Source organism: Saimiri boliviensis, chromosome 7, assembly GCF_048565385.1.
Source record: "Saimiri boliviensis isolate mSaiBol1 chromosome 7, mSaiBol1.pri, whole genome shotgun sequence".
Classification (NCBI taxonomy): domain Eukaryota; kingdom Metazoa; phylum Chordata; class Mammalia; order Primates; family Cebidae; genus Saimiri; species Saimiri boliviensis.
The window spans coordinates 107,820,209-107,847,837 of NC_133455.1; the positions used below are offsets into that span (position 1 = coordinate 107,820,209).

Genomic DNA, 27,629 nt, shown 5'->3' on the forward strand with positions numbered 1-27,629 from the left:
TGTCTGGGTACACCTAGCATAATCTACTAATGTTTCAGCAAATTTAAGGTGACAATAATCAGCAATCATCCAAAACTTAGAGCAATATTACTGCTTCTTGAGGTGGAGAAGAAAGAAGTGCTTGCCAAAGAAAGAGGACTGCATTTTTACTGATAGACCTTTCTCATACTAAGAGGCTTACTATTGCCAGACACTGTGCCAAGTACTTTACATGGGTTTTCTCATTTATATTCACAAATAATTACATGTGGTTGGTATTATTTTTAGCCCAGTTTGGGGAACTTAAGTAACTTGTCCAAAGTTTCATTACTATTATGCCATTTATGCCAGAGGTTGCAAATTTTTTGGTGTGAAGTATCAGACTTTGGCGATGGCCTTGAGCAATAGGATATAAATAACTCCCACAAGCTTACTGTTCTAATAATGGAACACTAGGCATAAATGGACTAACTGTTGTGGCAGGGTTTGAACATAAGCAGGCTAAGTGCAGAGCCTGCGTTCTTAACCTACGGATAATATTGTATTAAATATTCCCCAACAATCCCATGAGATAAGGTATTATTATTATTATTATTATTATTATTATTATTATTATTATTATTGTTATCCCTATCTTAAAGGGATGAGATTGAGGCTCAGAAAACAAGATCACATAAGATCTCTGATAGAGCCAGGATTCAATACAAGTCTAAATCCGAAGCCATGTACTTAACTACTCTCTCTCTCTCTCTCTTTCTCTCTCTCTCTCTGAGTCAACATATAATTTGTAATGTCCACTCTGTAGAGATTACCTAGACCCTAGGATAGGCAGTTCACCCTGCCTAGACACTAGCATAGGCAGAAGGAATATAAAGATGATTCAGACAGTCCTTTCTCTCAAGAAGTTCACATTTATAGGAAAAGTCTAGAGCTTTCTATTCAAAGTTTGGTCCATGGACCAGCAGTTATCGGCGTCACCTGGGAATTTGCTAGAAATCAGAATCACAGGCTCGACCCCATACTAACTGAATCAGAATCTGCATTTTAACAAGGTTTCCAAGTGTTTCATACACACATTAAAACGTCGGCAGCACTGGTCTAATGGACATTTTAAAATAATTTTTATTGTATCCAATTGTGGAGTTTCCAGGCAGAGCTATCAGCTAGATGCCAGGTAACACAACATCGATGTTTGTTTTCAACATTTTCTCTAGCTTCCTAAAAAGAAGCACTGTTGCCTAAAAATTCACTGTTTGGGGAGAAGTGATTTTCTTAGATTCATATAATTGGACCTCTCACAAGTTTGAGAAAGTTGCAGGGAGAATAAGGGGTATTTAGGTGTAGTTTTTACAGGAATCATGGACTACTAAAATATGCCAATACAGTAAGCCAGACCACCCAATAGGGACCTTCAGTAAAATTGGCAAGGGTCTTTTTCTTTATTAGCTTCATGCTGCAACATTTATTTTTAATTGTCTTAGAGCCAGAAATGAAACAACAGTCATGAACTCAGTCAGAGAAAGAGGGGAAATAAAGAAAAAAATAAACTCATCATACTACATTTGCAATAGAGGAACCAAAACCCAACAGACCTCTGTCTGTACCAACGCTTGCCCTGGTCAGAGCCTACAGGGAAATGAGCTCATCCAGGCAAGTGCCTAAGTCATGGGTGAGAATGGATCTCTCTCCATCCACTACAAGTGGTAATCATCTTAAAAACTAGACATTTTTAGTAAGTAACACTTTTAAAAATCAAGTTCAGATTCTAAACTGACTATTATAAATGATTCCTACCTTTAAGGCCCTTGAAGTTTGGAATGCTTTGATAATGGATTGCTTTGATAATTTTATAAAACCACAATGTCCTACTTGTGAAATGGTGAGAATTTCTTACACTGTTCAGTGGAGGTCAGCAGGGACTACTGAACCTTCTAGGAGTACAGCACATAAAATGGCCCTGGTAGCATTTAATAGAACTATTAAAGACTAATTTTTTACCAATGCACAAGCATTATAATCAGATGGAGGAGGGTAAAGTAGATATACATAAATTTTAGACAGACCTGTGTGTACCCTTGGGTAAGTTATTTTCTTTCTCTGAACCTTAGTTTCCTTATTTGTAAACAGAAATTTTACATTTTTCTCATTTGCAAAATATCTGCTTTGCATGCTGGTTATAAGGATATGTGGTAACATATGTAAAATACCTGGCACTCAACAAATGGTAATTATTATTCATAATTACTCAAAAAATTGTGAAAGAAGTAAGTACCCTTGAGTCCCATAGTAAGACACATCACAGTTGACCATAGTTGGATAATAATGAGGAAAAGTGTCTGAGTTGGGGACTTAACCTCTAAGAACATTTAAAGGAGGAAGAAAGGAAAGACAGGACTGGAACTTCTGAACATATGTATTAATAAATGATGGCCGCTAAATGCTATGCTGGGCTTTTAATCACACACATTATCAGAATGTAGACCATCAGAAATGATTTCTACCAAGATGCCTGGTTAGTTGGCATAATGTTCTTATCCTTCCCCATTGCAATTTCCTTTGACTCTCCCAAAGTGTAACATTGTAGGTGTTCTAATAGTCCTGCATACCACTCTCTTCTCCTAATCTTTTAGGAGGCTGTGCCACTAACTCCCAAGCTGGAGGGTTTCCTGCCAAGCCAGCTAGACAATCAGTGAGTCTAAGAATGTCCTAAATCAATTTTGTAAAAAGACATTTGGTTCTATTCTTGCAACATAAGCAAGAAAGACCTAAGGGTTGGAAGGACTTGCCTGAGGTCACAGCTAGTGGCCAGAGCTTTTGGACCAGAACTCTTCCTACCCTGACCCTCTACTTCTTCCCCATTGCTTCTCCCCTTAGTAGTGTTCTCTTTCTCCTTCTCTTTTTCTTTTATGTACTGTCTCTATTATAGTTCCTCATAGAGTCATTTGGGCTCAACCATTATTATTATTTACAATCCATACTACAAATGATGCTTATAAGGATGACACACCTGTAATTTTAACACAGACTCATTGTAAAATGCAACGTTGACCATTTCTTGATTAAAATATGAACAGATGACTATAGTACACATTTGGATATGGCATGCAGTGAAAATCCAATACTCTGTTTAATTCATAACACAGAGCTTGGTTGGGGTTAAATGTATTCATACATTTTTATTAGTCTCAATTGAAAGATTTTAAAAGATGAATAAATTACTTTCCTATTTGCTTAATCTGCTATTGCAGACTATACCCAACAGATGACACATAAGAAATTCAAATTGTATCTTCAAATGGAACATAACTTTAGTAATGAATAATTCAACAGAATAACTAAAAACCAGAATAATTTTTAGAGCCATTTCTTTTTCTTTCTTTCTTTCTTTTTTTTTTTTTTTTTTTTTAGACAGAGTTTTGCTCTGTTGCCCAGGCTGGAGTGCAATGGCACAATCTTGGCTCACTGCAACCTCTGCCTCCTGGGTTCAAGCATTCTCCTGCCTCAGCCTCCTGAGTAGCTGAGACTACAGGCATGAGCCACCACTGGCTAATTTTTTTTTTTTTTTTTTTTTTTTGTATTTTTAGTAGAGAGGGGGTTTCAACATGTTGGCCAAGCTGGTCTTGAACTCCTGATGTTGAGTGATCTGCCTGCCTTGGCCTCCCAAAGTGCTGGGATTAGAGGAGTGAGCCACAAACCAATTCTGTCACTGGACAGGAACTGTTAGTGGAAAAGTACTCACCTGTTTATTTGACCATTTTCTACTTCGGTGAAATCATTAGAATCATTGCTAATGTTATCATCCTCAGGCACTGTCATGTTTTGCAACTCAGTTAATTCGAGTCCACTTTTGAAATGCATCATGATTAGAAAGTATCTGTAGTTCGAAAATTAGTCCAAATTTCTCCTTTTCTGAGTGTATTTAGAAGTAGATAGCAAAAATGGAAGCTTGACACCCCTAAAATATAGCAAAATAAAAAAATAAACATATGAAAATGCTACTGATTAAAAATAAATTACCACAGTAAATAAGTAGTTAATATACTAACTATACAACTTTTACATGTTGCTACTAGAGGCATTAAAGCAATCTTTGTCTACCAAGTTATGTAGGTGTATCTAAATTTTATGCCTTTTATAAATTTCCCTCTATTTTTAACTATACAGTGAACCATGTCTCATAATCTTAGTGATCATATTTATAGGAATATCATGTTAGCTGTAGGTAACAGATTCCCTTTTATGAAGCAGTGATTTTTTTTAAGACGTCGTTTTTCTCTTGTTGCCCAGGCTGGAGTGCAGTGGCGCGATCTCAGCTCACTGCAACCTCCACCTCCCAGGTTCAAGCGATTCTCCTGCCTCAACCTCCCAAGTAGCTGGGATTACAGGCATGCTCCACCACACTCGGGTTTCTGCATGGGCAGGCTGGTCTCAAACTCCCGATCTCAGGTGATCCTCCCACCTCGGTCAGCCTCCCAAAGTGTTGGGATTACAGGCATGAGCCACTGAGCCTGGCCTGAAGCAGTGTTTTTAAAATAAAAACAATTCAGTTATTTTAATATGTCAGATCACAGAGCACACATATAGCTGAGTACAGACTGCACAGACACAAAAGCACCTTCAGTTTAGCAATCCCAGCTTAAAAAAAAATGCAAATCCTCAATAAATGGCATCACCAGGGATCAAGTACCCAACCTGGTAGTCAACCAGCAAACAACAAATTTGTGTTTTGAAATTTTGCACGTAGTTTATCCATCAACTGCAAGAGATTAAACCAATCTCTTCAATGAAATCACTTTATGTCAGGGAATTAGGGAATTAAAAACTCATACTCAAAGGATTTGGTTTAATCCAACTGCTACTATAACTCATCAGAAATGAAAAACTTCCAGAGTTCACATTTTCTCCCATATGGATGACTGTGGTTTAAATTTCTGAGGGATCACACATAGTAAGCAGGGAGGAAAAAAGTTTTGGGAGCACAGCAGCCTCACAAATTAAAAGGCAGATTGTTTGTCTACAGCCATATCACCCTGAACGTGCCCAGTCTCATCTAAAAAGCAATGGCCATAGAGGCAAATGCAACTTCAAAAGCAAGGCCTATAGTGCATGGGGATCCTCACTGTGATACTCTCAGCAAAGTGATGGGGACCATGGCATGAAGTAGAATGTCAATGAGCTGGGTTTTTTTGTTTGTTTGTTTTTTTAATGTCATCAGCCAATCCCCTTGGACAATGTTTTGTGTTTTGTCTGATCCTAAATTCCATAAGAAGGCTGTAGCCTAGTTAAGGGTCAAACCCCAATGTGCCCAACTAAGTAGTATCTCAAGAAGCATCTTACTAATTTCTATTATTTTGAAGACCTACAGAAAGTACCCTAGAATAATAACTTTTCCAGGGATCCTTCTTTTTTCCTCTTTCCATAGCCAGGCCACACATTATTCTTTTCATTCACACAGTCTCCTATCTAGAATAAAACTGCCCTGGTTTCAGGATCCTCTAATGTGCCGCAACATACACATGTTTCTAACATTTCAGGTTCTAGGAACCTCGTCTTTTCTTCAGGGTAGGGCACCTCCTCAAGAAGGAGGAGAGCCAGGCAGGGAGATTTGAGCCCTATGACTCCTGGTCTGAGGCTGATTCCTCTAACCACAGTAGTGGTGCTAGAGACTGGCTCATCTCTGATTGTTTTTAGTACCTTCATGCAGTGGTGATGTTTTACCATCTGCTTTATTTTGCAAAAGCTGAAATGAATTAAAATGTTTAAGCCCCACTCTTATCCCTTGGCCCTCTTTGATGAAAGCTGTCCAAATGGGCTAGACTGGGTAATTTCTAAAAGTCTTGCCACACTGACTCCCTCTTGTGTGACTACATCACAGGCTACTAAAGTGATATTACAGGGCTGATAGAAAGTTAATTCAGTGAATGGCATTTCCAATCTGGGTTAAGATGACTTTTCTCTGTAAAATGGAAGGAAATAGGGCAGCAGACAAAAATTTTCTGTGGTGAGAAAGGATTGACTAATAATAGAACTCAAGTCTACTGTTTAAATTTTCATATTAAAAATACATATGTCTGTATATATGTGTGAGTGTGTGTATGCATATCACACACACACATGTAAAACTAGTAAAAAATAGAAAAGTCAGAAGAATAAAAACAGTAGATGAAATCTTGGCCACTAAAATTAGGTCACTATTATGCAAATATCATTACAAATTAATCACAAAGAATACATTTTTATTATTATTAAACAATGTCTCTGAAACCCAACTTGTTCTTGAAAATCAAAATGGAAATTGAAAGGAAAAATTAACAAAATTAATGGCACCTATCGCCAAGGCTACACTTGAAAAAATAGTATCAATTCAATTTATCATATATTTATTGAGTACTAAGTGATGAAGGGATTGAAAAAGTTTGAATTTACAAAAGAAGACATATATGAGGCCAACAAACACATGAAAAAATGCTCATCATCACTGGTCATTAGAAAAATGCAAATCAAAACTACATTGAGATACCATCTCACACCAGTTAGAATGGCAATCATTAAAAAATCTGGAGACAACAGATGCTAGAGAGGATGTGGAGAAATAGGAACACTTTTACACTGTTGGTGGGAGTGTAAATTAGTTCAACCATTGTGGAAGACAGTGTGGCGATTCCTCAAGTGTCTAGAAATAGAAATTCCATTTGACCCAGCAATCCCATTATTGGGTATATATCCAAAGGATTATAAATCATTCTACTATAAAGATACATGCACATGAATGTTCATTGCAGCACAGTTTGCAATAGCAAAGACCTGGAACCAACCCAAATGCCCATCGATGATAGACCAGACAGGGAAAATGTGGCACTTATGCACCATGGAATACTATGCAGTCATAAAAAACGATGAGTTTGTGTCCTTTGTAGGGACATGGAAGAACCTGGAAACCATCATTCTCAGCAAACTGACAAGAACAGAAAATCAAACACCGCATGTTCTCACTCATAGGTGGGTGTTGAACAATGAGAACACATGGACACAGGGAGGGGAGCATCACACACTGGGGTCTGTTGGGAGGAAATAGGGGAGGGACAGCGAGGGGTGGGGAGGTGGGGAGAGATAGCATGGGGAGAAATGCCCGATATAGGTAATGGGGAGGAAGGCAGCAAATCACACTGCCATGTGTGTACCTATGCAACAATCTTGCATGTTCTTCACATGTACCCCAAAACCTAAAATGCAATTTAAAAAAAAAAACAAAAAAAAGAAAAGGGTTGAAAAATGTTAAATGCAGGGATCTCCAGCAGCTTCAGAGAAAAGTCACATTTGGATTGGACCTTGAAAAATTTTTTTTCCTAATACTAAAAGTAATACAATGGCTGGGCATGGTGGCCCACATTTGTAATCCCAACGCTTTGGGACATCCAGGCGGATCACTTAAGCCCAAGAATATGACACAACATGGCAAATCTCATCTCTATAAAAAAGAAAAAAAGAAAAAAAATTAGCTGGGTGTGTAGTGTGTGCCTGTGGTCCCAGCTACTTGGGAGGCTGTGGTAGAAGAATCACCTAAGCCTGGGGAAGTCAAGGCTCCACTGAGGTGTGATCATGCCACTGTGCTCCAGCCTGGGCAACAGAGTGAGACACTGTCTCAAAAAATAAGTAAAACTAACACATACTCACTGTAGAATCTTTAGAACAGATATTGTAAAAGAAATTCTGCCACTCGCAAATGGGCTCCTGTTAAGCTTTTCCTTCCTTTTTTCTTCCATTTCCCTTCTCTCTTCTTTTCTCTAGCTCCTCTTCCTTCTCTTTTTTAAATTTAGCATTGGTGATTTTAGATTGTTTTTAACCTGCTTTTTTTCATTGAATATTATATTGTAAGCATTTTGAAGAACAGAAGTGGTTCTTTTTAAAAAGATTTGTTCTTTATTAATAAATGCTAATTTACTTATTTAAAAAATGAATAAATGAACGAATTAATTAACTAATATAGTTTGCTTGAAAAGCTAGAAAATACAATTTTTCAAATGGAATAAAACGAGCAACAAGGAAAAGTTCACCTGTTATCTCAGCAAGCAGAGAGGATCACTGTATATGTATCGCTGTATGGCCTTCCACGGTTTTTCTGTGCACATAGATATAGTGCCTGGCACACAGTAGACACTCAATAAATATCTGTTAAATGAAAGAATGAGCACAAATAAATATATATATATATATAGATACATATTTACAAAAAATGGAAATTATACCTAACATTGAGTTTTTAAAATATTTTTTTCACTTAACAAGATATTATTTCCTATCTTGAGTTATGTCAGTAAGCACAGGTCTACACCATTACTGTTGATGCTTGGTTAACTCTGCCAGAAATTGACATCTAACCAGTTATTGCTGTACATTCAGACTGCTTAGTGGAGAGACTGACAGATGGAAATGGGGCCTGAGATGAGACTTTTCAGCGGAGGGAAAACATGGTCAATGGAACAGAGGTGGGAAGTGCAGATTGAGTTCAAGAAACAAAGATCTATAGTTTCACTGAAAGAGAGAAATAATCATCAGCCTATATGATTAATTAAAAGGATGACTAGGGTCATCATATGAAGGTCTTGGTGTTAACACAACCATAATTACTATCTGTCAACATTTATAATAGGTTACAAATGACAATTTAGCACAGAATATTTCTGATTCTTACCACAATCTTGTGAGATACTTAAGGAAGGCATCAATTTCTTGTTATGCTTATTGGTACATTTTATTAAAAGAACCAATGTAAAATACATAATCTTGCTATTTATACTGCATGGTGTTATATATCAGAGGAGAGGATACACAAAGAAACTTATCGGGCCTTAAGTCACTTAGAGCCTATTTAAGCAAGCAAGACCAACCCATCTAAAATGACACTGTACCTCAAAATATTTGCATGATATAGACCGAACTACATGGCAGAATGAATAATAAGTCCAGAAGGATTTCAGAGATAAACATATCTACATAGTGCATACATGCATGAAGGAGAGAAGGAAGCAAGGAAGGAAAGAGGAAAAGAAAGTAGAAAGGTGGAGAAATCAATGAGACCAATGAGATCAGTAAGGTTTAATTTAAGAAAGAGATAGGATCTGAACTGTGTCTAAAAACAGGTAATATTAGACTGGGGGAGAGGGAAGGCTTTCCTTATACTAGGGACGGTACTGACAGCCTAATTGCTAACACTTTGTGGTGGACTCATGCACTCAATATTTGTTCCCACCGCCTTTTAGTCCAGTTCTACAAAGGAGAGAAAGTTGAAAACTATATTTCCCACACTCCCTTGCAGCTAGGGTTCTAGATATAATTTAGATTCCACCAGTGGAAGAGTGCTGGTGGCCAGAGCAAGGCATCCATTTTGCTGGTACCATTCTAGCAGGTGCTGCAGCAGCAGGTGGCCCTGTAGTCAACAGTTGTGGCTGTGATTCTTGATCATCAGATTTGGCTCAAGTGATGTGTTTCTGGAGCATGCCTTGAGCTAATGGCTTCCTGATTTCCTGACTTCTGGAAGGAGGCACAGATAGCATTTAAACTTAGCTAGTAAGTTGAATATGTTGTTAGGCTAATTATTTCTAGAGGCCTAGAGCCTGCACTGCCAATAATTTTAACAAATTTGTAGGCATGGAATTCCCTGTGTTAAATCTGTTTTCCTTAGCATAAACAGATTTCTGTTAAATGAAACTAAATCCTGGCTGATAGCCTTAATTTTGTTTATTTCTCCGTTAAATTTTTTCTATTACTGGAAATTTTAAACATATGTAAGGGTGGACAATGGGATAATGAATTCCCATATACCAACTTCAATGATCAATTCAGGCCTCTCTGGTTGGATTTTTTATGCCCACCATCACCTAGAATTATTTTGCAGCAGGTCCCTGATATCATATCATCTGTAAATATTTCAGCATGAATCTCTGAAAGGCAAGAACCTCCTTCTTAAACAATACCACGCTATCACTAGCAAACCTAAAAAAATAACAAAAATTTTAAAATAATAATATGTATCCTGCCACACACTTAATTTTAAAACTTGTCATGAATCATCATTGGTTTCTTATTATGAATAACTAATATAATCTGACCTCTCATAGCTCAACTGCTGAGAATCAATTATGAAAGCTAGGTTAGTGATTTTGAGAAAGTATTAATAGACATTTCTCCAAAGAAGACATAAAAATGGTCAAGAAGTATGTGAAAGAGGTGCTCAACATTATTAACCATCAGGGAAATGCAAATCAATACCACAATGAGCTATCACCTCACAGCTCTTAGGACAGCAATTATCAAAAGAGATATCAAGTGTTGGCAAGGGTATGGAGAAAAGGGAATCTTTGTACACTGTTGGAGAGAAGGTAGATTGGTGCAGCCATTGTAGAAAACAGTATGAAGGTTCCTAACAGAATTAAAAGTAGAACTTTACTTGTTCATATGACCCAGTAATCCCACTTCTGGATATACACCCAAAGAAAATGAAATCAGCATCTCATAAAGACATGTATACTTCCATGTTCATTGCAGCATTATTCACAATAGCCAAGATATGAAAACAACCTATGTGCCCATTGATGTGAATGGATAAAGAAACACAGGCACATATAAAATAGAGTATTATTCAACCTTAAAAAAGAAAGGGATCCTCTCATTTGCTACAACATGGATGAATCCAGAGGACATTGTGGTAAGTAAAATAAGCCAGAGATAGAAAGAAAAATACTGCATGATCTCATGTATACATGGTATCTTTTTAAAAAAGAAGTCTAATACCCAGACATAGATAAAACAGTTTTACAAAGAGTTTGGGGAGGAAATGTGGAGATGTAAGTGAAGGGATATAAAGTTACAGGTATGTGGGATGAACAAGTCTAGGGGTACAACATGAGGATTGTAGTTAATACAGTTTGAGTGTTCCTTATCAAAAATGCTTGGGACCAAAAGTGTTATAAGAAAGGGGTATGATCCAGATCCCAAAAGAAGGCTCTTGGATCTCATTCAAAAAAGAAGTCAGGGCAAGCCCACAGTGCAAAGCAAAAGCAAGTTTATTAAGACAGTAAAAGAATAAAAGAATGGCTACTCCATAAACAGAGCAGCCCTGAGGGCTGCTGGTTGACCATTTTTATGGTTATTTCTTGATGACATGCCAAATAAAGAGTGGATTATTCATGCCTACCCTTTTTAGACCATATAGGATAACTTCCTAACATTGCCATGGCATTTGTAAACTGTCATGGCACTTGTGGGAGTGTAGCAGTGAGGATGACTAGAGGTCACTCTCATTACCATCTTGGTTTTGGTGGGTTATAGCCAGCTTCTTTACTGCAACCTGTTTTCAGTAAGGTCTTCATGATGACCTGCACTTTGTGCTAACCTCCTAATTCATTCTATGACTTCGAATGCTTTAACCGTCTGGAAATGCAGCTCAGTGGGCCTCAGCCTCATTTTACCCAGCTCCTATTTAAGATGGAGTTGCTCTCATTCACATGGCTCTGACATACCCCACTCCCTTCTATAAGAGAACCCTTAATCCTAAGGGTTGCAGAGGGACAAAGATCTATCTTCTGTAACTTCCTCAGACTTAATAGGGGCAATGATATTCCTACCTAATTATGAGATCTCTTGTATTCAGGGTAGAGAAGAGCTCATTCAGAAAGCATCAGTATGGAGAAGGACATTCATGATAAGTTCTGACAAAAAGTGATGTTTGGAAGATTAATAAGTGTTCAATTCAAGAAAACATTGAGTAAGCTTATCCTTATTCCTATACAGAGTACAATAGTAATATATTCCACGAGTGTAAAGCAAAATAAGTAAAATTATCAAGTAAACTAAATTATAAGCCTTTCCCTGAACTCAGCAACTGTTGGAACCAAGCGATATGGGGTTGCTAGATGATTCCAGTATGTCCAGAATTAGAATATTGATCTAGATTTTTACATTATCCATCCCTCTTGTTCCTTCTGAGCAGCAGCTAGAGATCACTGGTTGGTTCACAGGAATAAGCAAGATTAGCCTAAATTGCAAAAACAAACTTAAAAACAACTGATGAGACTAGAATTTAATAACAAGTGTACCATAGTTCTTGAAACATAGTTTCTCTCTCCAGTTTCCCATTTTTAACTAAAGACAAATCATAGTAACACTGATTTGCTTTATTATACTTGGCCTGATTTTTTGTATAAAGTGCAGCAAGAATAATTATTTTTCACATAAGCCTTTTGTAATTGGGCTTTGATGGAACTCTGCTCCATAGAAGGAATCTCAGATAAGACTTTTTTAGAGCCAAGCCTTGCAATGGGTTTGAACCCTCAAATACCTGTGAATTGGGTAAATTTCTCTCCTTTTGAGGTCCCAAGATAACTTGGGACTCCTGGACTTGTTAGAAAGTAACATTGTTACCACAGGTTAGAAACCCCATATAGGTACTCTGTAGGCAAGTATGAGGCCAATTCCCCAAAGGGCTTTTATTGGCTTTATAAGTCAAGTTTGATTCCTTAAAGGAAAGCATGTCATTCCAGTCAAAGCTTGGTAAAATAACCAGTATCTCCAGGTGTGTCCTGTTGCAAAAGAAAACAGATTCTTATTGCACTTATGCAAATAACTATATTGCTATAAATTAAGAATACTCACAGATAGTTTCCAGATTCTGGAAAAATCAGGTAGAGAGAAACAAACATGCTCCAAATTTTGTTCAGGAGTATACTTTTGCATATAAATACAAATAGCTCAAAAATAGCTGTAAATAGCTCAAAAGAAAAGTTTCCTTGACTCTGAAAAACAAAACAAAGGGTCAGCAACATTTTAAGCAAAGTCAAAATATTACTTTAGTATTCTATTGTTTCAGTTAATTTAGTTAACTCCTGTTCTACTTGATATTCATGAACATTTCAGCCCTCTATGAGAGTTCTGAAAGTATTTTCTTCTATTCTAATATCACAATTTCCAAAGGTATCAGAAACTTGCATTTAAGAACCTCTGTCAAAGTCCTATGACTGATTATAAAACCACCTTTTAAAGAGTATTAAAACAAGACAATAATTGTCTGTGGATAGCAAAATCTTTTAAAACAGCCACTATTAAAGCCACAATTGACAAGAAAATTTGGGTTACCTCTGTGGCACACAATGATTTTATTTAACAATTATAATTATTAATAATATACACTAAGTCATATCAGAATTACAGAAGTTTCCCATATTTTGGAACACATACCAATAAAATATTTATACAAATATAGCCCAAAGAAAACCAAACACCATTTTATATTTGATAATGCTTCCTGTATAACTTTTATAGCAAATAAACCAAATGTCACTGTTGCATTAGTGCATTATTGATGTCAAACCCAATTCTGTTTTTTTCAATGCTGAAATAATTTCTTTTTCTTTAATTATACTTTAAGTTCTGGGGTACATGTGCAGATCATGCAGGTTTGTTACATAGGTATACACATGCCATGGTAGTTTGCTGCATCCATCCCCTCGTCATCTACATTAGGTATTTCTCCTAATGTTATCCCTCCCCAGAGTCTCCCTCTATCACCAGGCTGGAGTGCAGTGGTGTGATCTCAGCTCACTGCAACCTCCACCTCTGGGGTTCAAATGATTTTCCTGCCTCAGCCTCCCTAGTAGCTAGGACTACAGGTATATACTACCACACCCAGCTAATTCCTGTATTTTCAGTAGAGACAGGGTTTCAACCACGTTGGCCAGGATAGTCTCAATCTCTTGACCTCATGATCTGCCTGCCTCGGCCTCCCAAAATTCTGGAATTACAGGCATAAGCCATCATGACTGGCCAGTCAAACCCAATTCTTAATGAAACCTTCTAGATAAATGCATTTAATCTTAATCAGTTTGATCATAAGGTAAGATTTTCATAAACCTTTTATAACCCTTTACAAATTTTTGTTAAAAAGCAGATCATAAGCAGGTTTTTGCTCTAAGAAAAACAGTTGTGCTTTTATTCCAATATTTAACTTATGGAAAAACTGAATAATACCCCTTTAATTTTCACCCATGTCCACATATACAATCTTTTTTTACAAGATTAATTTTTTACAAACTTTCCATAACCTTCTTAACCTTCAGCATTAGTCTATCTTACTTAAAACAATCATTTAACCCTTTAATTTGGGCAAGAAAAATCCATATTCCCATACCTTCTTATAATCTTTCACCAAAAACACATTTCACTTTTCTTACACACTTTGCATGTAGAACTGTTTTGTCAGTTCTTTTATTTTACACACACATAATACATATAAATACATAGACAGACAGAAGATAAAGAATCATCCCTCTAAACCAGGAATTGAACCTTGAACCTGGGCATCAATTGTGATGGCAGAGACCAAGGGAAAGTACTGCCACATGGTTACAAGGTCAAGCTCCCAAGGTGACTGACCAGAAGGAAACCTCATCAAGTTTGCATGCACCCACACCCACACCCACAGAGAGAGAGAGAGAGAGAGAGACCAGAAGTCTGACTGGTAAGAAATTCTCATCCTATTGCCAGCTTGCCAGGCTTCTGGGTTCCCCCTCCCTGAGACCTGGCTGGCTGCATCACATCCCTGAGGGCCAAGCCGCAACACAAAGGAAATTTATCTTTTTCCATTCTGGCCAGAGCAAAATATGTGTGACAAAACATAGATATTAGCCACTCTGCTTAACACCCAGTATCAAACTGGCAAGGCTCAAACTTGCCCCCATCATTGTTAACCCAACCTCTAACCAAGAGTTTCAACATGTGGTCTCTGGGTAAGATGGTCACCCTGAGTAATAGAAAAGATAAGAAATGGAAAGGAGAGAGAGAAAAATGTTGCTTGTGGCAGGGTGGAGAAGGTGAAATGCTCAGGGAGGCCAGAAAAAGACCCACCCATGCAGCCACTGAAAAGTTCAGGTAGCTGCTTGTCAGTCGAGAAGAGATTTTTGCAGCAGTCCCATCAGCTCTCAAGTTTCCCCTTTCAGTTAAGAAAAAGCTCTCCATGTCCCACGATTTTGAACATGCCTAATCCTGTCACCCATAGCCATCAGCAGGGACTGGAAGGCAGATTACTCCAAAGAGAATAGCAGTTATCATGCTGTAATACCAAGCCCATTCTTAGCCAAGAAGGACTCTACTGAGAGGGACTTCTAACCCCCTAAATCTTAGCAGGATTTCTAAGCCTCCTAAGTTGGGCATCTAAACCAAAATTGGTCAAGTGTCCTTGTCTTTTACTGAGAGGAGGCTTTAACCCTTCTCTCTTTTAGGAGAGATTCTAATTCTCTTAAATTGGGCCTCTAACCCAATCCCATTCATTACCCAGGTACCCCCTGCCGCTCCCACTTACCCAAAGTCAGCTGATCAGTACTACACTCTATTACCTTTGGGTTGTAGGGCTTCTTCAGTATTGTACCTCCGGGATTTGCCAGAAAAATGTTACCAGCCCCTACCACTTACCCAAAGTTAGCTTTTGGGTTGGGGGTTTCCTCACTATAGTTGCTTCAGTGGTTGCCAGAAAGGTGTTGTTAAAGGACCCACTTGCCCAAAGTTAACTTTTGGGTGCGGGGCTTCCCCACTATGGTCCCTTCCATGTTCGCCAGAAAGATGTTACAGGACCCCAAAACTTACTGGGGGTTTCTGCACTATAGCCCCTTTGTGGCTGCCAAAAAGATGTTACAGGAAAAGGGTCCCGATCCAGACCCCGAAGAGGGTTCTTAGATCTTGCACAAGAAAGAATTCAGGGTGAGCCCATAAAGTGAAAGCAAGTTTATTAAGAAAGTAAAAAAATAAAAGAATGGCTACTTCATAGTCAGAGCAGCCTTAGAGCTGCTGGTTGCTCATAATGGCTATTTTCCTATGATATGCTAAACAAGGAGTGTGTTATTCATGTGTCTCATTTCTAGACCATATAGGGTAACTTCCTAATGTTGCCAGGGCATTTGTAAGCTGTCATGGAGCTGGTGGGAGTGTAGCAGTGAGGACGACCAGAGGTCATTCTCATCACCATCTTGGTTTTGGTGGGTTTTAGCCAGCTTCTTTACTGCAACCTGTTTTATCAGCAAGGTCTTTATGACCTGTATTTTGTACTGACCTCCTATCTCATTCTGTGATTTAGAATTCCTTAACCGTCTGGGAATCCAGCCCAGTACATCTCAGCCTCATTTTACCCAGCTCCTATTTAAGATGGAGTTGCTCTGGTTCACTTGCCTCTGACAGAAGTAGTTCAGATTTTGGATATTTTGGATTTTGGAATATTTGCATACATATTATATCTTGGGTATGAGACCCAAGTCCAAACTTGAAAATCATTTGTTTTATATACACCTTACAAATATACCCTTAAGGTAATTTTACATAATATTTTTCATAATTTTGTCCATAAGACAAAGTTTTCACTGCAGTTTGACTGTGACCTATCACAGGACGTTAGGTGTAAAATGTTCTACTTGTGGCATCATGTCAGTGCTCAAAAAGTTTTAAGTTTTGGAGCATTGTGGGTTTTAGACTTTAAAAAAATGTATTTATTTATTTATTTATTGAGATGGAGTCTCGCTCTGTCACCCAGACTGGAGTGCAGTGATGAGATCTCCACTCACTGCAACTTCTGCCTCCCAGGTTCAAGAGATTCTCCTGCTTTGACCTCCTGAGTAGCTGGAATTACAGGCACACACCACCATGCCCAGCTAATTTTTGTATTTTTAGTAGAGACAGGTTTCACCATGTTGGCCAGGCTGGTCTTGAGCTCCTAACCTCAGATGATCCACCTGCCTCAGACTCCCAAAGTGCTGGGATTACAGGCATGAGCCACCGTGCCCAGCCAGGGTCTTGAATTTTTGGATTAGTGATGCTCAACCTGTAATATTGTGTTGTATATTTGGGATTTTTGCTAAAAGAGTGGATTTTAGATGCTCTTGCCACAAAAAAAGAAGCAACCATGTGAGATGATGGATATATTAATTTTCTTGACTCTACTAACCATGTTATCATGCATATGAATACCAGAACATCATGTTGCACACCTTAAAAACAATTTTTAAAGCAGAGAAAGAAAGTGTTTGGCCTAAGGTCAACAATGGTCCTGTAATTCCAGACCAGCTAGTCCTATAACTGATTGTGTCTGTTTACCCACTTGGGGTTCTTGGATTCTTAGGGTTCATAGGGGATAGTGATATGGATCTATGAACTAATATGGTTCTGTATTTCAAAAGGCCTCAAACAGGCTAAACAGGTTAACTAAAAGGTCAAGTATCCATACTTTAAGCGAGACTGTATTAACTTGATGATAATCCTGAATTTTGATTGGCAATTTTCTATACCTTTGAGTAATAATAATAGGAAATGAATTAATATATTAAAGTCAATACTCAAAACTCATTAAGCAGTATACTTAATATCTGGACATTGCATTGGATATAAATTATACTGTAATTAAAATAAAAGCTTAAAACTGATCATCAAAATCTTTGAAAATCTGTGGCTCTTGGAAGGTGGGGAATAATAAAAATGGCCTTTGGTAGTGAAAAACCTGGGAAGCTAGTAAGCAGTCTCAGACAAATAAGTGATTTTTTCTGTTTTCTTGCCCAAGGTTAATGATTTAACCTGTGCTTAATGTCCCGGCTCCTCTGCTAGGACCTTGTATCTCTACTTTCTCTCTCTACCTTCCCTAACTTCTTGACGTCAGCTCATTCTCAGAGCTCTTTATCTGAAACATAACTCTGTATAGAAACTTGAACTATCACCACACCGCTCTCTTTACTGCCAGCAGTCTCAAAGCTACTTACTCCTGCCTGATTAGTAAATTCTGGCTCCACCACTTAGGAGCTGTGTAGCCCCAGGCGAAAAAATTAACCACTCTTTGCCTCAGTTTGCTCTCCTGTAAAATGGATTTAAAGCAATACCCATCTGATATCATCATAAATATTCCATGACTTGGTCTATGTGCAGAACTTAGAACAGTGTCTGTGTCTTATAAGTTACTATGACCATTGTTCCTGTTTTCTGACCTCTCCCAAAAAACTCCACACTGCATCATCCCAAGAGCTGCTTCTTGGTCTCCTCTTCCAGATCCCTCCTCCCAACTTTCTGTTTAGAAGTAGCTCTTTGGGCCTCCACTATTCCTCCTCCACACATGTCAAATTCTTTCCTTTTTAGAGCTTCAAGCCTGTAGTGTCAAGTTTCATTACACAAAGGTATCTTTCAGATCTTTCTTCTCAGTCTTTTTCATTTTATAAAACTAGAATTCCTTTGCATTACGAAATAGGATCTCCCTCATAAATACAACTTCATGCCACTTAACATGTCACATGTCTCTTCATCTGTAAAATGAGAGGTCGTGAGGGAGAGGTGATCTCTCAGGTTCTTTTCTTCTCAGAAACATTTCCATAAATTCGTTTCAGACTCCCACTGCCTTCTGGACTGCTCCATGAGGATGGTTGTCATTACCTTAAACTTCACATGCCTAAAGCAGAACACATCACCTGACCTCACATGCCAGCATTCTATTTCTGTTAAAGATAAGGTACATTCTCCTTGTCACTCAGACTTGAAACTTGGGTATCACTTTCATACAACCTCATATCTAATCAGTTGCCAAGTCCTGCCAACATTCCTTCACAAAGTCCCTTCCGTTCCCCTTGTTCCTTAGTTTCACAGCCTGAACTTTGCCACAGTCACTCTCCTCCATGCCACCTCCTGCCTCTTGCCCTCTCCCACCTATAGGAGCAGATTCTTCCTGAAAATATGAGTCTTGGACATTTCTCTTTCTGCCTTGCCAATTATAACTGTTCTTAATGTCTGCAGGATGAGGTCTAATCACTAGGACCTCAGATAGCTTTCTCTTTAATTTATGCTCCCACTGCATTCCTTCTGAACGTTCCATTCCTGCCATGGGTCTACTCCTACGCAGTTTTCTGCTTTGTTTACGCCATTTCCCTGGTCCTGGACACACTCTCTCCACCTTCCTATGAAGCCTATGCTAACTGAAGTATGACCTTTCTTTCAAAGCCCAGATTGCTTGCTTTTTAAAAAAATTCAAGCCAACTCTTCTGTGATGCCCTTTTCCAATGAGCAACTCATGCTTGACTGTTTACCTGTGATGAATTCTTTCAGCAGTTTTGTGTAGATTACTCACTGGCTTATAGCAAAGGCTCCAATATTTTAGTAATCTTTTTATTTACAATTTCAGTTCCTTGGGACAAGGACCATACACCTCGAAGGTCTAGTACATGGTGACAGTAAACATGTGTTGACAATGAAAATGAGGACTAAATTTAAAAAGAAAGCTATGATCACCTGCTGCAGACAATATATTCTATGAGCATCACAAACACCATCTTCCCATGGAAAACAAAACAAAAATGGGAACATGAAGCAATGTGGATAGACCTACCTCATTGTTTTCATTAAGTTTACCACCTAATTTCCTTTACATTTGATCTGGGCATGTCGGATTTATGTAAAAATACATTTAATATTGTAAAGTACTATGTAAATGGAAGCTATTTATCATTACTGTCCCAGCCACCATGCCTTGAATGTTTAAGAATTCTTGGTATGATTTCTAAAAGCCCAGAGAAAGAGTTGTATTAAAGAAGTAGCTCTCAACTGGAGACAATTATGTCCCTCCTCCTGCCCCCAGGTGGTACTTAGCAATGCCTGGAGACATTTTGGTTACAATAAGTGAGGGGTTGCTGCAGACATCTAGAAGGGAAAGGCCAGAGAAAGGCTGCTGAACATCATACAGGGCACAGGACAGCCATCTACAACTAAAAGTTATCTGGCCCCAAATGTCAATAGTGTGAAACGCAAGAAGCCCTGTGTTATAGGAAGCTCACAGGGGATGTGTATGAACCCTCTCTTCATGGGGCATGGAGATGAGCCACCAACTTCCTTGGACAAATTGCCCACTGCATCCTATCTTAACAGGATCCCAACACCTGCTCTTACAAGAGCTCCATAATTCCTCTTGTCTTCAGGTTCCCATATGATCTTTAAAACGTCTGTAACCAACATGACCAGTTATGCTGTTGGTCACTAACTGATCTATATTTCAGAAATTTTGAAACTACTCCAATTTATTTAAGATAAAAAAAGCAATAAACTCTAATGTTAATGAAGTCAACCTGTAACTGGATATAGGAGGACAGACTGTATATTACATTTTTTAAAAAGACACCAAAAGAATTGAATTTTAATTAATTACAAAAATGAGAGGATGTGAGTAGTGTGAATATGAACAAAATTAAAAATATTTTTCAATTGAAAATTAATGGATTTAAATAATTACTAAAAATTCATGTAGTTGGAAACAGCCTGGAATATTTCAGCCCTTGAGAAAAATTCCTTTCTTTGCATATACATGTTTTCTGTACTAAGGATATTTCTGATCAAGGATTGCTATTATACTAAAAAGCAATGGATACAGTTTTGTGTATTTGTTTTTAAGCCCTAGCTAAATGTGACTCCTAACAAAATACTCAAGGAAAAACAGGAATAATGAGAACTTTAAAGCATGACGAAGTGGTGCATGTAAAGAGGATCATTTATCAAAAGAAACCTTAAAAATAGACTTTTATTGGAATAGAGAAAATGTAATAAAAGACACTATATAATTCAATACTAGATGATGATTATAGTCCCAGAACAATTTTTTTCTTCTTTCCTTTCTCCTCTCTGTCTCTTCTCCTTAAAATAAGATTGGATTAATGGCTGCTCCCTCAAAGATCTCTCCCAATTCTAACGTCCTCTGAATTATGATACTATACACTATTTCTTAATGTATCACTTCCAAAGATAAGAAGGCAGACTTGTAGACAAATCTCTGGAATAGTTGCTTAGTAGGCCAATAGTCCTCAGTTCTGACAGGACATTGGAACCAACTGGGGAGCTTTAAAAAAAAAACAAAACCGATAAGGGGACACTAAACACACAACAGTCTCTAACTTAATTCGTATAGGACAGGATCCAAGCATCGGTATTTTAAATGCTCTCCAGAGGAGAACATTCTTACGTGCAGCCAGTGTTAAGATCCCCAGATTTAGAATAAAAGTTAAAACAAAAGCAGCCAGTGCTCAGGTAGGCAAGATAAATGGACAAAGCAGACTGGGCATAAGGAACTAGAGAACTCAAGTCCCATCTATTTCCCTCCATGTAGTGTGAGGAATGAGCCAGGTCTTTTGATTTTTTTTTCCCAATAAATGCCAGAAATTAAAATTTCAGGTGAAGTTCTGATATTTAAGAGTTGGCAGCTAATTTCAAATAATATTAAAAGAAAGTGTAAGTCATATAAAATATGCCCACAGGCTTAATTTGGCCCTCCAGCCACCATTTTGCAACCTAAAGAAAACCAGTTTAATAAATCAAACAACATTTTCTCTGTGCTCTGTCTTGCCTGTCTCCTGCTCAGAGCTTCTTTCTTCTATACCTTTGTCCACAGCCTATCCCTTTCTTTTTCCTTTCCATTGTCTCTTTCTTTTCCAACCTTTGTCACTCCTAAGAGATGGAAACTGAGATCCACACATTAAATCTTCATGTGGCTCTAGCTGTATCACTGAACAGGCTTCTTTCTATGCCTGGGAAAATCCAGGTTATAAACTGTAACCTGAGGCTGTGGTTCCATGATGTCAACAAATGGTTAGTTTAGTAAAATCAGGGGAAATGTCAGTCAGCCTCATAATTTCACAATACTAAGACTTTGTCAAGCAACATATGGAAGTCCTCATTTAATTTCCGATTTAGTTTTGTTTTCCTTGCTTTAAATCTAAACCACTACATACCAAAATCACCCCTGATTTTTTTCAAGCTCCCATATCTGGGCTCCCTCCCAGGCCAACTAAATTTGAATTTCAGGAGATGACGTCTTGGCATTGATAGCATTTAAAAGACCCTAGATGAGTCTAATGTGAACTCTTGTCTGAGACTCACTTATAATCTGAAACCATCACCTGACTCTGCAGACTAGCGGTGAGCTTAACACCAGATGACTATCAGCTTGAATAGTTTTTTTAAACTCGTTCAAGGACTTTCTCAACTTTGCTCTCATTGTATCTTCACAACTCAGAGAGGTAGGCAGCTCTGATGCTATTATTAGCATTGGACAGATGACAAAATGAGGCATAAAAATGTAAAATGAGTTGTTCAAGGGTACCCAGCAAGTTATTGGCAAAGGCACATTGTAACCTCACTTGAAACAGTTACTTACTAATAGTAGTGTATTCAGTGATTGGGAAGGTAACATGGTCAGGGGAACTCTTCTACTATTAGTAAGTAACCCTAACACACAGGTTTTCACTAGAAAACAAATGGGATCAATTTTCAGAAATAAGTACAATATTTTTAAATTTACAATTTTATTTTAAATTTAGGGTCAGTGTCTTTTTTCAGGTTATTGAAGCTAATCTTTTAATTTTACTTAAATTTTTTTTTATTTCAATAGCTTTTGGGGTGTCAGTGATTTGGGGTTATATGGATGAATTGAAAGTGATGAAATCTGAGATTTTAGTGCACTTCTCACCCGAGTAGTAAACATTGTACCCAATATGCAGCTTTTTATCTTGCATCCTCCCTCCAACTTCCCCTTTCTGAGTCTCCACAATGCATTATATTACTCAGCCTCTGCATACAAGATGTCTTTTTCTGAAGTCTGTCACAGATTTTTCAAAGTACTTCTGCATACATACTTCCCCCACCTCCTCACCACCTTTCATAGATGTATATTTTCCCAGAGACTAAAAGGATTCAGGTAGTTTCCATTAAGACATTATTTTCAGAAAAGTATTTTTAAAAGATTACATAGTCATAGAATTTCAGAGGTAAAGGGAATTTTACTGATCAACTTTCTCTCCCTCCTCTGATAGATGAGTCTTAATATATACGGAATGCTAACACTGTACCAAATACTTCACATCCATTATCTTAACTAAATCCTTACCATAACTCAATAAAATGGGTACCACCAACACTACCACCACCATCATCGGTCTCATTTAACAAATGAAAAAAACTGAGGCTTAGAGATGCCAAACACCTTACCCAAGGTTTCTGGGTGAGTAAGTTGAGGCCTGATACTTACATTTGACTCAGAGCCTAAGTCCTTATTCACCACCTTCCATCATCTGGAGTAACAACAATGCAAGATGTGAAGGATAAACAAATCCTTATGAAAATGCCAATGAGGTGATAAGTGAACACTTCTCCAAAGAGGTGGCAAAGTGGCATCAGGTATAGGCCATCACAAGTATACAGGATTCCAGTAGGCATTCTCAACTGGAATCCAATCCATACAGATGTTGAAGCAAAAAAGTGATAAGGAGGAAATAGGGTGAACTGTGAGAAAGAACATGTCAAGAGAAAAAGTTGGAAAGAGGTGAAGAGGCAGATTGCGAAGGTTCCCAAGTGTATGGCCAAGGAATTTAGACCTTGTATGCAATGGAAACCCACAGAGGTTTTTAGAAGCAAGATCCTTTAACAAAATGTGACTGAATTTTAGAAATATAAATCTCATGAAAGAATGGAGATTGAATTAGGGGAGCACAACTTGGTGTGAAGGAGACCAACAGGGATGTAGGTCCACCTCAGTAACTGGCTGTTTCACTGTTAACCATGTGTTGTGCTTGTATCTTTCTCCATTGTCCACCCCCACTGCCCCTAGATTGTTCAAGGCACCTCTATATCTGTTTCCTATGTCTGCAAATCTAGGTCAGGTGACAGGGACTTGAACTTGGGCAGCAGAAATGAAGACAAGAGGACAAGTGTGAGGGGTATTTGCAAGGGCCTGGTCACTGCTCAAAGTGGGGAAGGTAGTAAGAAAAGGAGAAGCAGAGAAGAAAAAGACTAGTATTTCAAACTTAGGAGAAGGGAACAGATGAGATATAGAAAGGAAGGGATGGTCAATAATAGCACAAAGAGATAAACAAGATGGCTTGACCAAGTTCTCAATCCAACAAGTATTTATTAAGCAGCTACTATGGGCTGGATTAGGGGAACAATGAGTAAAGTCGGTTTTTGTCCTCAGGCATCACCCAGAGTAAAGAAAATAGTAGCAACGGCCAGATTTCAGACCTCCTAAGCATGGTGCTCCTTTCATTAAATGGCCTTAATTCATGGAGCATCGTAAAAAAAAAAAAAAAAAAAAAATGTAAACAACATATATATAGTTTTAAAGAATCCAAAACATCTTTAAAATCTATTCATCGCATCAGCTCAATTATATTAGAGTCAAAGAGTGCAGTAAGTACTTGTTTTTCCTTCTTCCTGTTCCTTCTGCTGGGCTTCTTCCCTCAGTTATGGAAATACTTGATCCCTTTTCACCATTCGGGTCTCAGGACAAATGTTATCCCCTCACACTGGCCCTCCTGGTGAGTCACTCTATTTCAGGCATCCTACCCCATCACATGATCCGGTTTTATTTCTTCATTGCACTAAGAATACCTGAAATTTATATGCCTACATTTATATAGTCTGTTTCTTCCCGAGAACGGAAGCTTCACAGAAGGCGAAACAAATCTTGTTAGTTGCTGCCAGTTATACGGTAAACCCTCTGTAGAAAATGTTTATTGGCTACATTTTTTTAAAAAGCAAATAAACCCCAAGATTAAGACCTCAAACCAAACTAGGCTGGTCTCCAATTGCTTACGACATACTGAGAACTCAAGTGACTCTAAGGAGAAGGCTATTTTGAGGCTGGGGTCGAACCAAAATCCACGGGGTCTATGCCAGATCAGTACCCCGGAATTGACTGTTTTGCAAGATTTCGGGAGTACCAAACGGGCATGAGATGTTTGACAACGAGGCCAGCCATGCACCGAGCTCAGGTTTTATTTCCGTTGTCCTTCTGACGTCAGAAAAAGCACGAGTTGCTGCACAGTTTCTTTTATCAAGGTGACAAATTACACCCTCGCTGGGCCGTGCATTCTGCAAACCATAAATTTATTTTCCTTCTCCCCTTTATATTAAAAAATGTAAAAACCCACTGCAGAGATGTCAAAACCCCTGCCAAACGCAAATGAATACCGTTTTCTAGCAGAGGCATCTTTTTTCACTTTTACTACACACATTACCGTGGATTCCTCTGAGAAAGTACGTGATCCTGGCGGCAGTTAGGTTTCTAACGGAGAAAGAGGGTTGTTAAAACCCGGGTCCGCGCCGCAGAGCAAGACAAAGGACTCTCAATTGTAGCACCACCTTCCCCAGACCAAAGCAGCCTGTGAAAGGCACTGGGAACGGCGTGACGCGGATACCGCGAAATTCCTTTTGCTGCCATATGCACTTGTGCCTTTTCTGACTACAGTTCAGCACAAACCACCGGCGAGCGATTTGGCAGGGAATCCGTGCCCAGGCAGCCCGGTAACCTGCAGGGTCCCAGTGGGTGCTGAGGAGCCCCTTGCGCCGGGCGGTAGATAATTTAGGGAGCGAGGAGCTCGAACAAGGGCGAAGGTGCGCTCTCCTCCCAACACCTACCCACGCGTTTAAAGGCCTCTGTGGCAATGTTTAGGAACGCTAGCTAGGTGCCGGGGGTTGGGGGGAGGTGGGACTAGAAGCGAGCACAGTCTGAGACCAAGCCCGCGCAAGAGGTGGCCTTTTGTTCGCTGGCTCCAGCAGACTCCGGCTCTGGGGGGGGGGGGGTGGAAAAAAAAAAAAAACAACACTACCACTATCCCCTGCCACGCTCTGCATTTTAGAAAAAAACCTCTTCAGGGCAGGAAAGGACGGTGAGTCACTGCAAGCATCCCTTAGTAATTTCTCCCCGCGCCCTCCTATTTCCCCGCGTTACAGAGGGGAAGGGCACCAGGAGGGATGGCAAACGTGCTCGCAGCACCCCTGGGACATCACACACTCTCCTCTGGGCCTTGCGGACACAGGAAATTTCCCCCGAAGGTTAGGGATTCAAATACTCCTAGAACACGGTCGCGTCCTCGAGTAAGCTGCGCTCTCGCTACAGACCTGCGTCGTTCCTGGCCCTTGTAAAAATTGAACCAGATTTAGTCCCACACGCTGCCACAACCACGGGGAAACAGACCAAAGCCACAGGAAAACAAACCAAAAAGTAAGCCACAGCCCACGCAAAGGTGAACTCGCTGGCTCTGGCGCTTCCTCGCGCTACCGCGTGCGTTCGGGAAACACAGGGGACCTGGACTTTTCTTCTCCTAAAAGCAACATCTAAACGCTTCGGGCACAGCCGTGCTTTCTCTGCTTTCACGCCCGCAGGGATGGTTTCTACGTTACCGCTTTCTCCCACATCTAAACATCCCCCTGCCGCTCGCCCAGCCCTCCCCAGGAACTGAAAACCACCTTACCTCCGGAAATAAGGGGAAAGGTGGCGAAAGTCGTTGTGAAAATCCCTTTCGGGATTTTCACCCTCAGCAGTTTGATGTCCTTTGTGTCAAGGTCTGGCTGCGGCGGGCGGCCGGGAAAAGGTGGCCCCTGTCAGTGAAGCCTGGGCAGGGAGCTTGGCATGGCCTGGCGGATTTCCGAGGAAGGTGAAGGGCGGAGGCTCCTGGCGACCTTCAGGCGGAGTGGCGTGGCTGCTCCAGTCCGCGCTTGCCCGGCTCTCCTCCTCCTTTCGGGGCGGATTGCATCAGAATCTCCCCTCACCAGCAACCCCCACTCACACTCTACTCTCCGGCCCCGCACTTACAGCGACAAGCACGGGCACTGAGGGTCAGGAATCGGAGTCATTCTACTGGGGGGCACGTCGCCCTTCCGCAACCATGGCTTGTGATGGTTGAACAGGGACAGTCAGGCCATTCCTCCCCGTCCCGCGCGCCGTCTCCTCCCCTCCTGTGCGCCCGCTCTTTAACCAAAGCTTCGTGTCACTGAGCCGTGCCCGTCACATGGTGTCACTGCTGGCGGCCGCGCCTTGCTGCCTCCCTCTCGCCGCTCCCTGACGATGCAGCGACCGCGACTGGCGGAGACTGAGCATCGGGGAAAGGGTGAGGGAGGGGTTGCGGGGCGCGCGTGTGCCCGGCGCACGGAAGGTGGCACTGGGAGAGGAGGCTGCGCGCCGCCTGGCACCTGCCCTCGCCCTCCTAGAGCCCGGCGGCGTGTTCGGAATCCAGCTGCGGCGGCAGCTGGAAAATTCGAGCCCTTAGGGATGGGGGTACGGCTGCTAAAGGGACCCTGGCGGGGGACAGGAGGGCTGTGCGTTCGGCTGGGGCCTGCGTTTTGCGTACTCCAGAGCCCCGCCGGGGCCGAAGGAGCGAGGGAGTTGCATTGTGGGAAGGGGAGCTGCCTGAGGATGGCCGCCGGAGTGGCGGGTCCGAGCGCAGCCTGGAGAGCCGCGGACAGCGCCCGGGACTACCCGTAGCGTTGGAGCGGAGGGTTGGCGCTGGGGACGGCCCGCAGATGGCCGGGTTGGCAGGAAGGGGACCGAAGTGGCAGGGTGAGCCCGGAGCTCGGGCACCTTTGGAAACCCTTTGTCCCTCACCTGAACAGGAGGCACTTCCCCTCTTCCGGATCCAGCACCCGCAGACCTGGCGAACCCTCCCTGAGCTCTGCCCCGTGGAGCTCTGCTTTGGGGACTGAGTGTGAAGCGACCAGGAGGATTTGTTGAGCGCCGAGAGAGCACCTGTCTAGGCGCGAAGAGGAGGGGGCTAGGTCTTGGAGGGCCTGGTGACCCCACTTGGTTCCGCCAGACGCACCTGGCGCGT

General features: G+C 40.3%; 1 protein-coding gene across 5 annotated transcripts in view; it reads right to left on the reverse strand.

Moving 5' to 3' along the window:
- SLC38A1 (solute carrier family 38 member 1) overlaps positions 1 to 26,902 on the reverse strand; it is a 133,610-nt gene extending 106,708 nt beyond the window's left edge. For 3 of the 5 annotated variants that reach the window (XM_074403181.1, XM_074403180.1, XM_074403179.1), the window contains exons 1-3: positions 26,277 to 26,901; positions 8,034 to 8,148; positions 3,719 to 3,934 (exon numbers count right to left, since the gene is read on the reverse strand). In XM_074403181.1, the coding sequence (XP_074259282.1) occupies positions 3,719 to 3,840 (122 nt within the window). In that variant the 5' untranslated portion in view covers positions 3,841 to 3,934; positions 8,034 to 8,148; positions 26,277 to 26,901. Of the gene's footprint in view, positions 1 to 3,718; positions 3,935 to 8,033; positions 8,149 to 26,276 lie in introns of all 5 variants that reach the window. The other 2 variants (XM_039461659.2, XM_003941468.4) reach the window with 2 other exon arrangements.
- Positions 26,903 to 27,629: the final 727 nt, after the last annotated feature.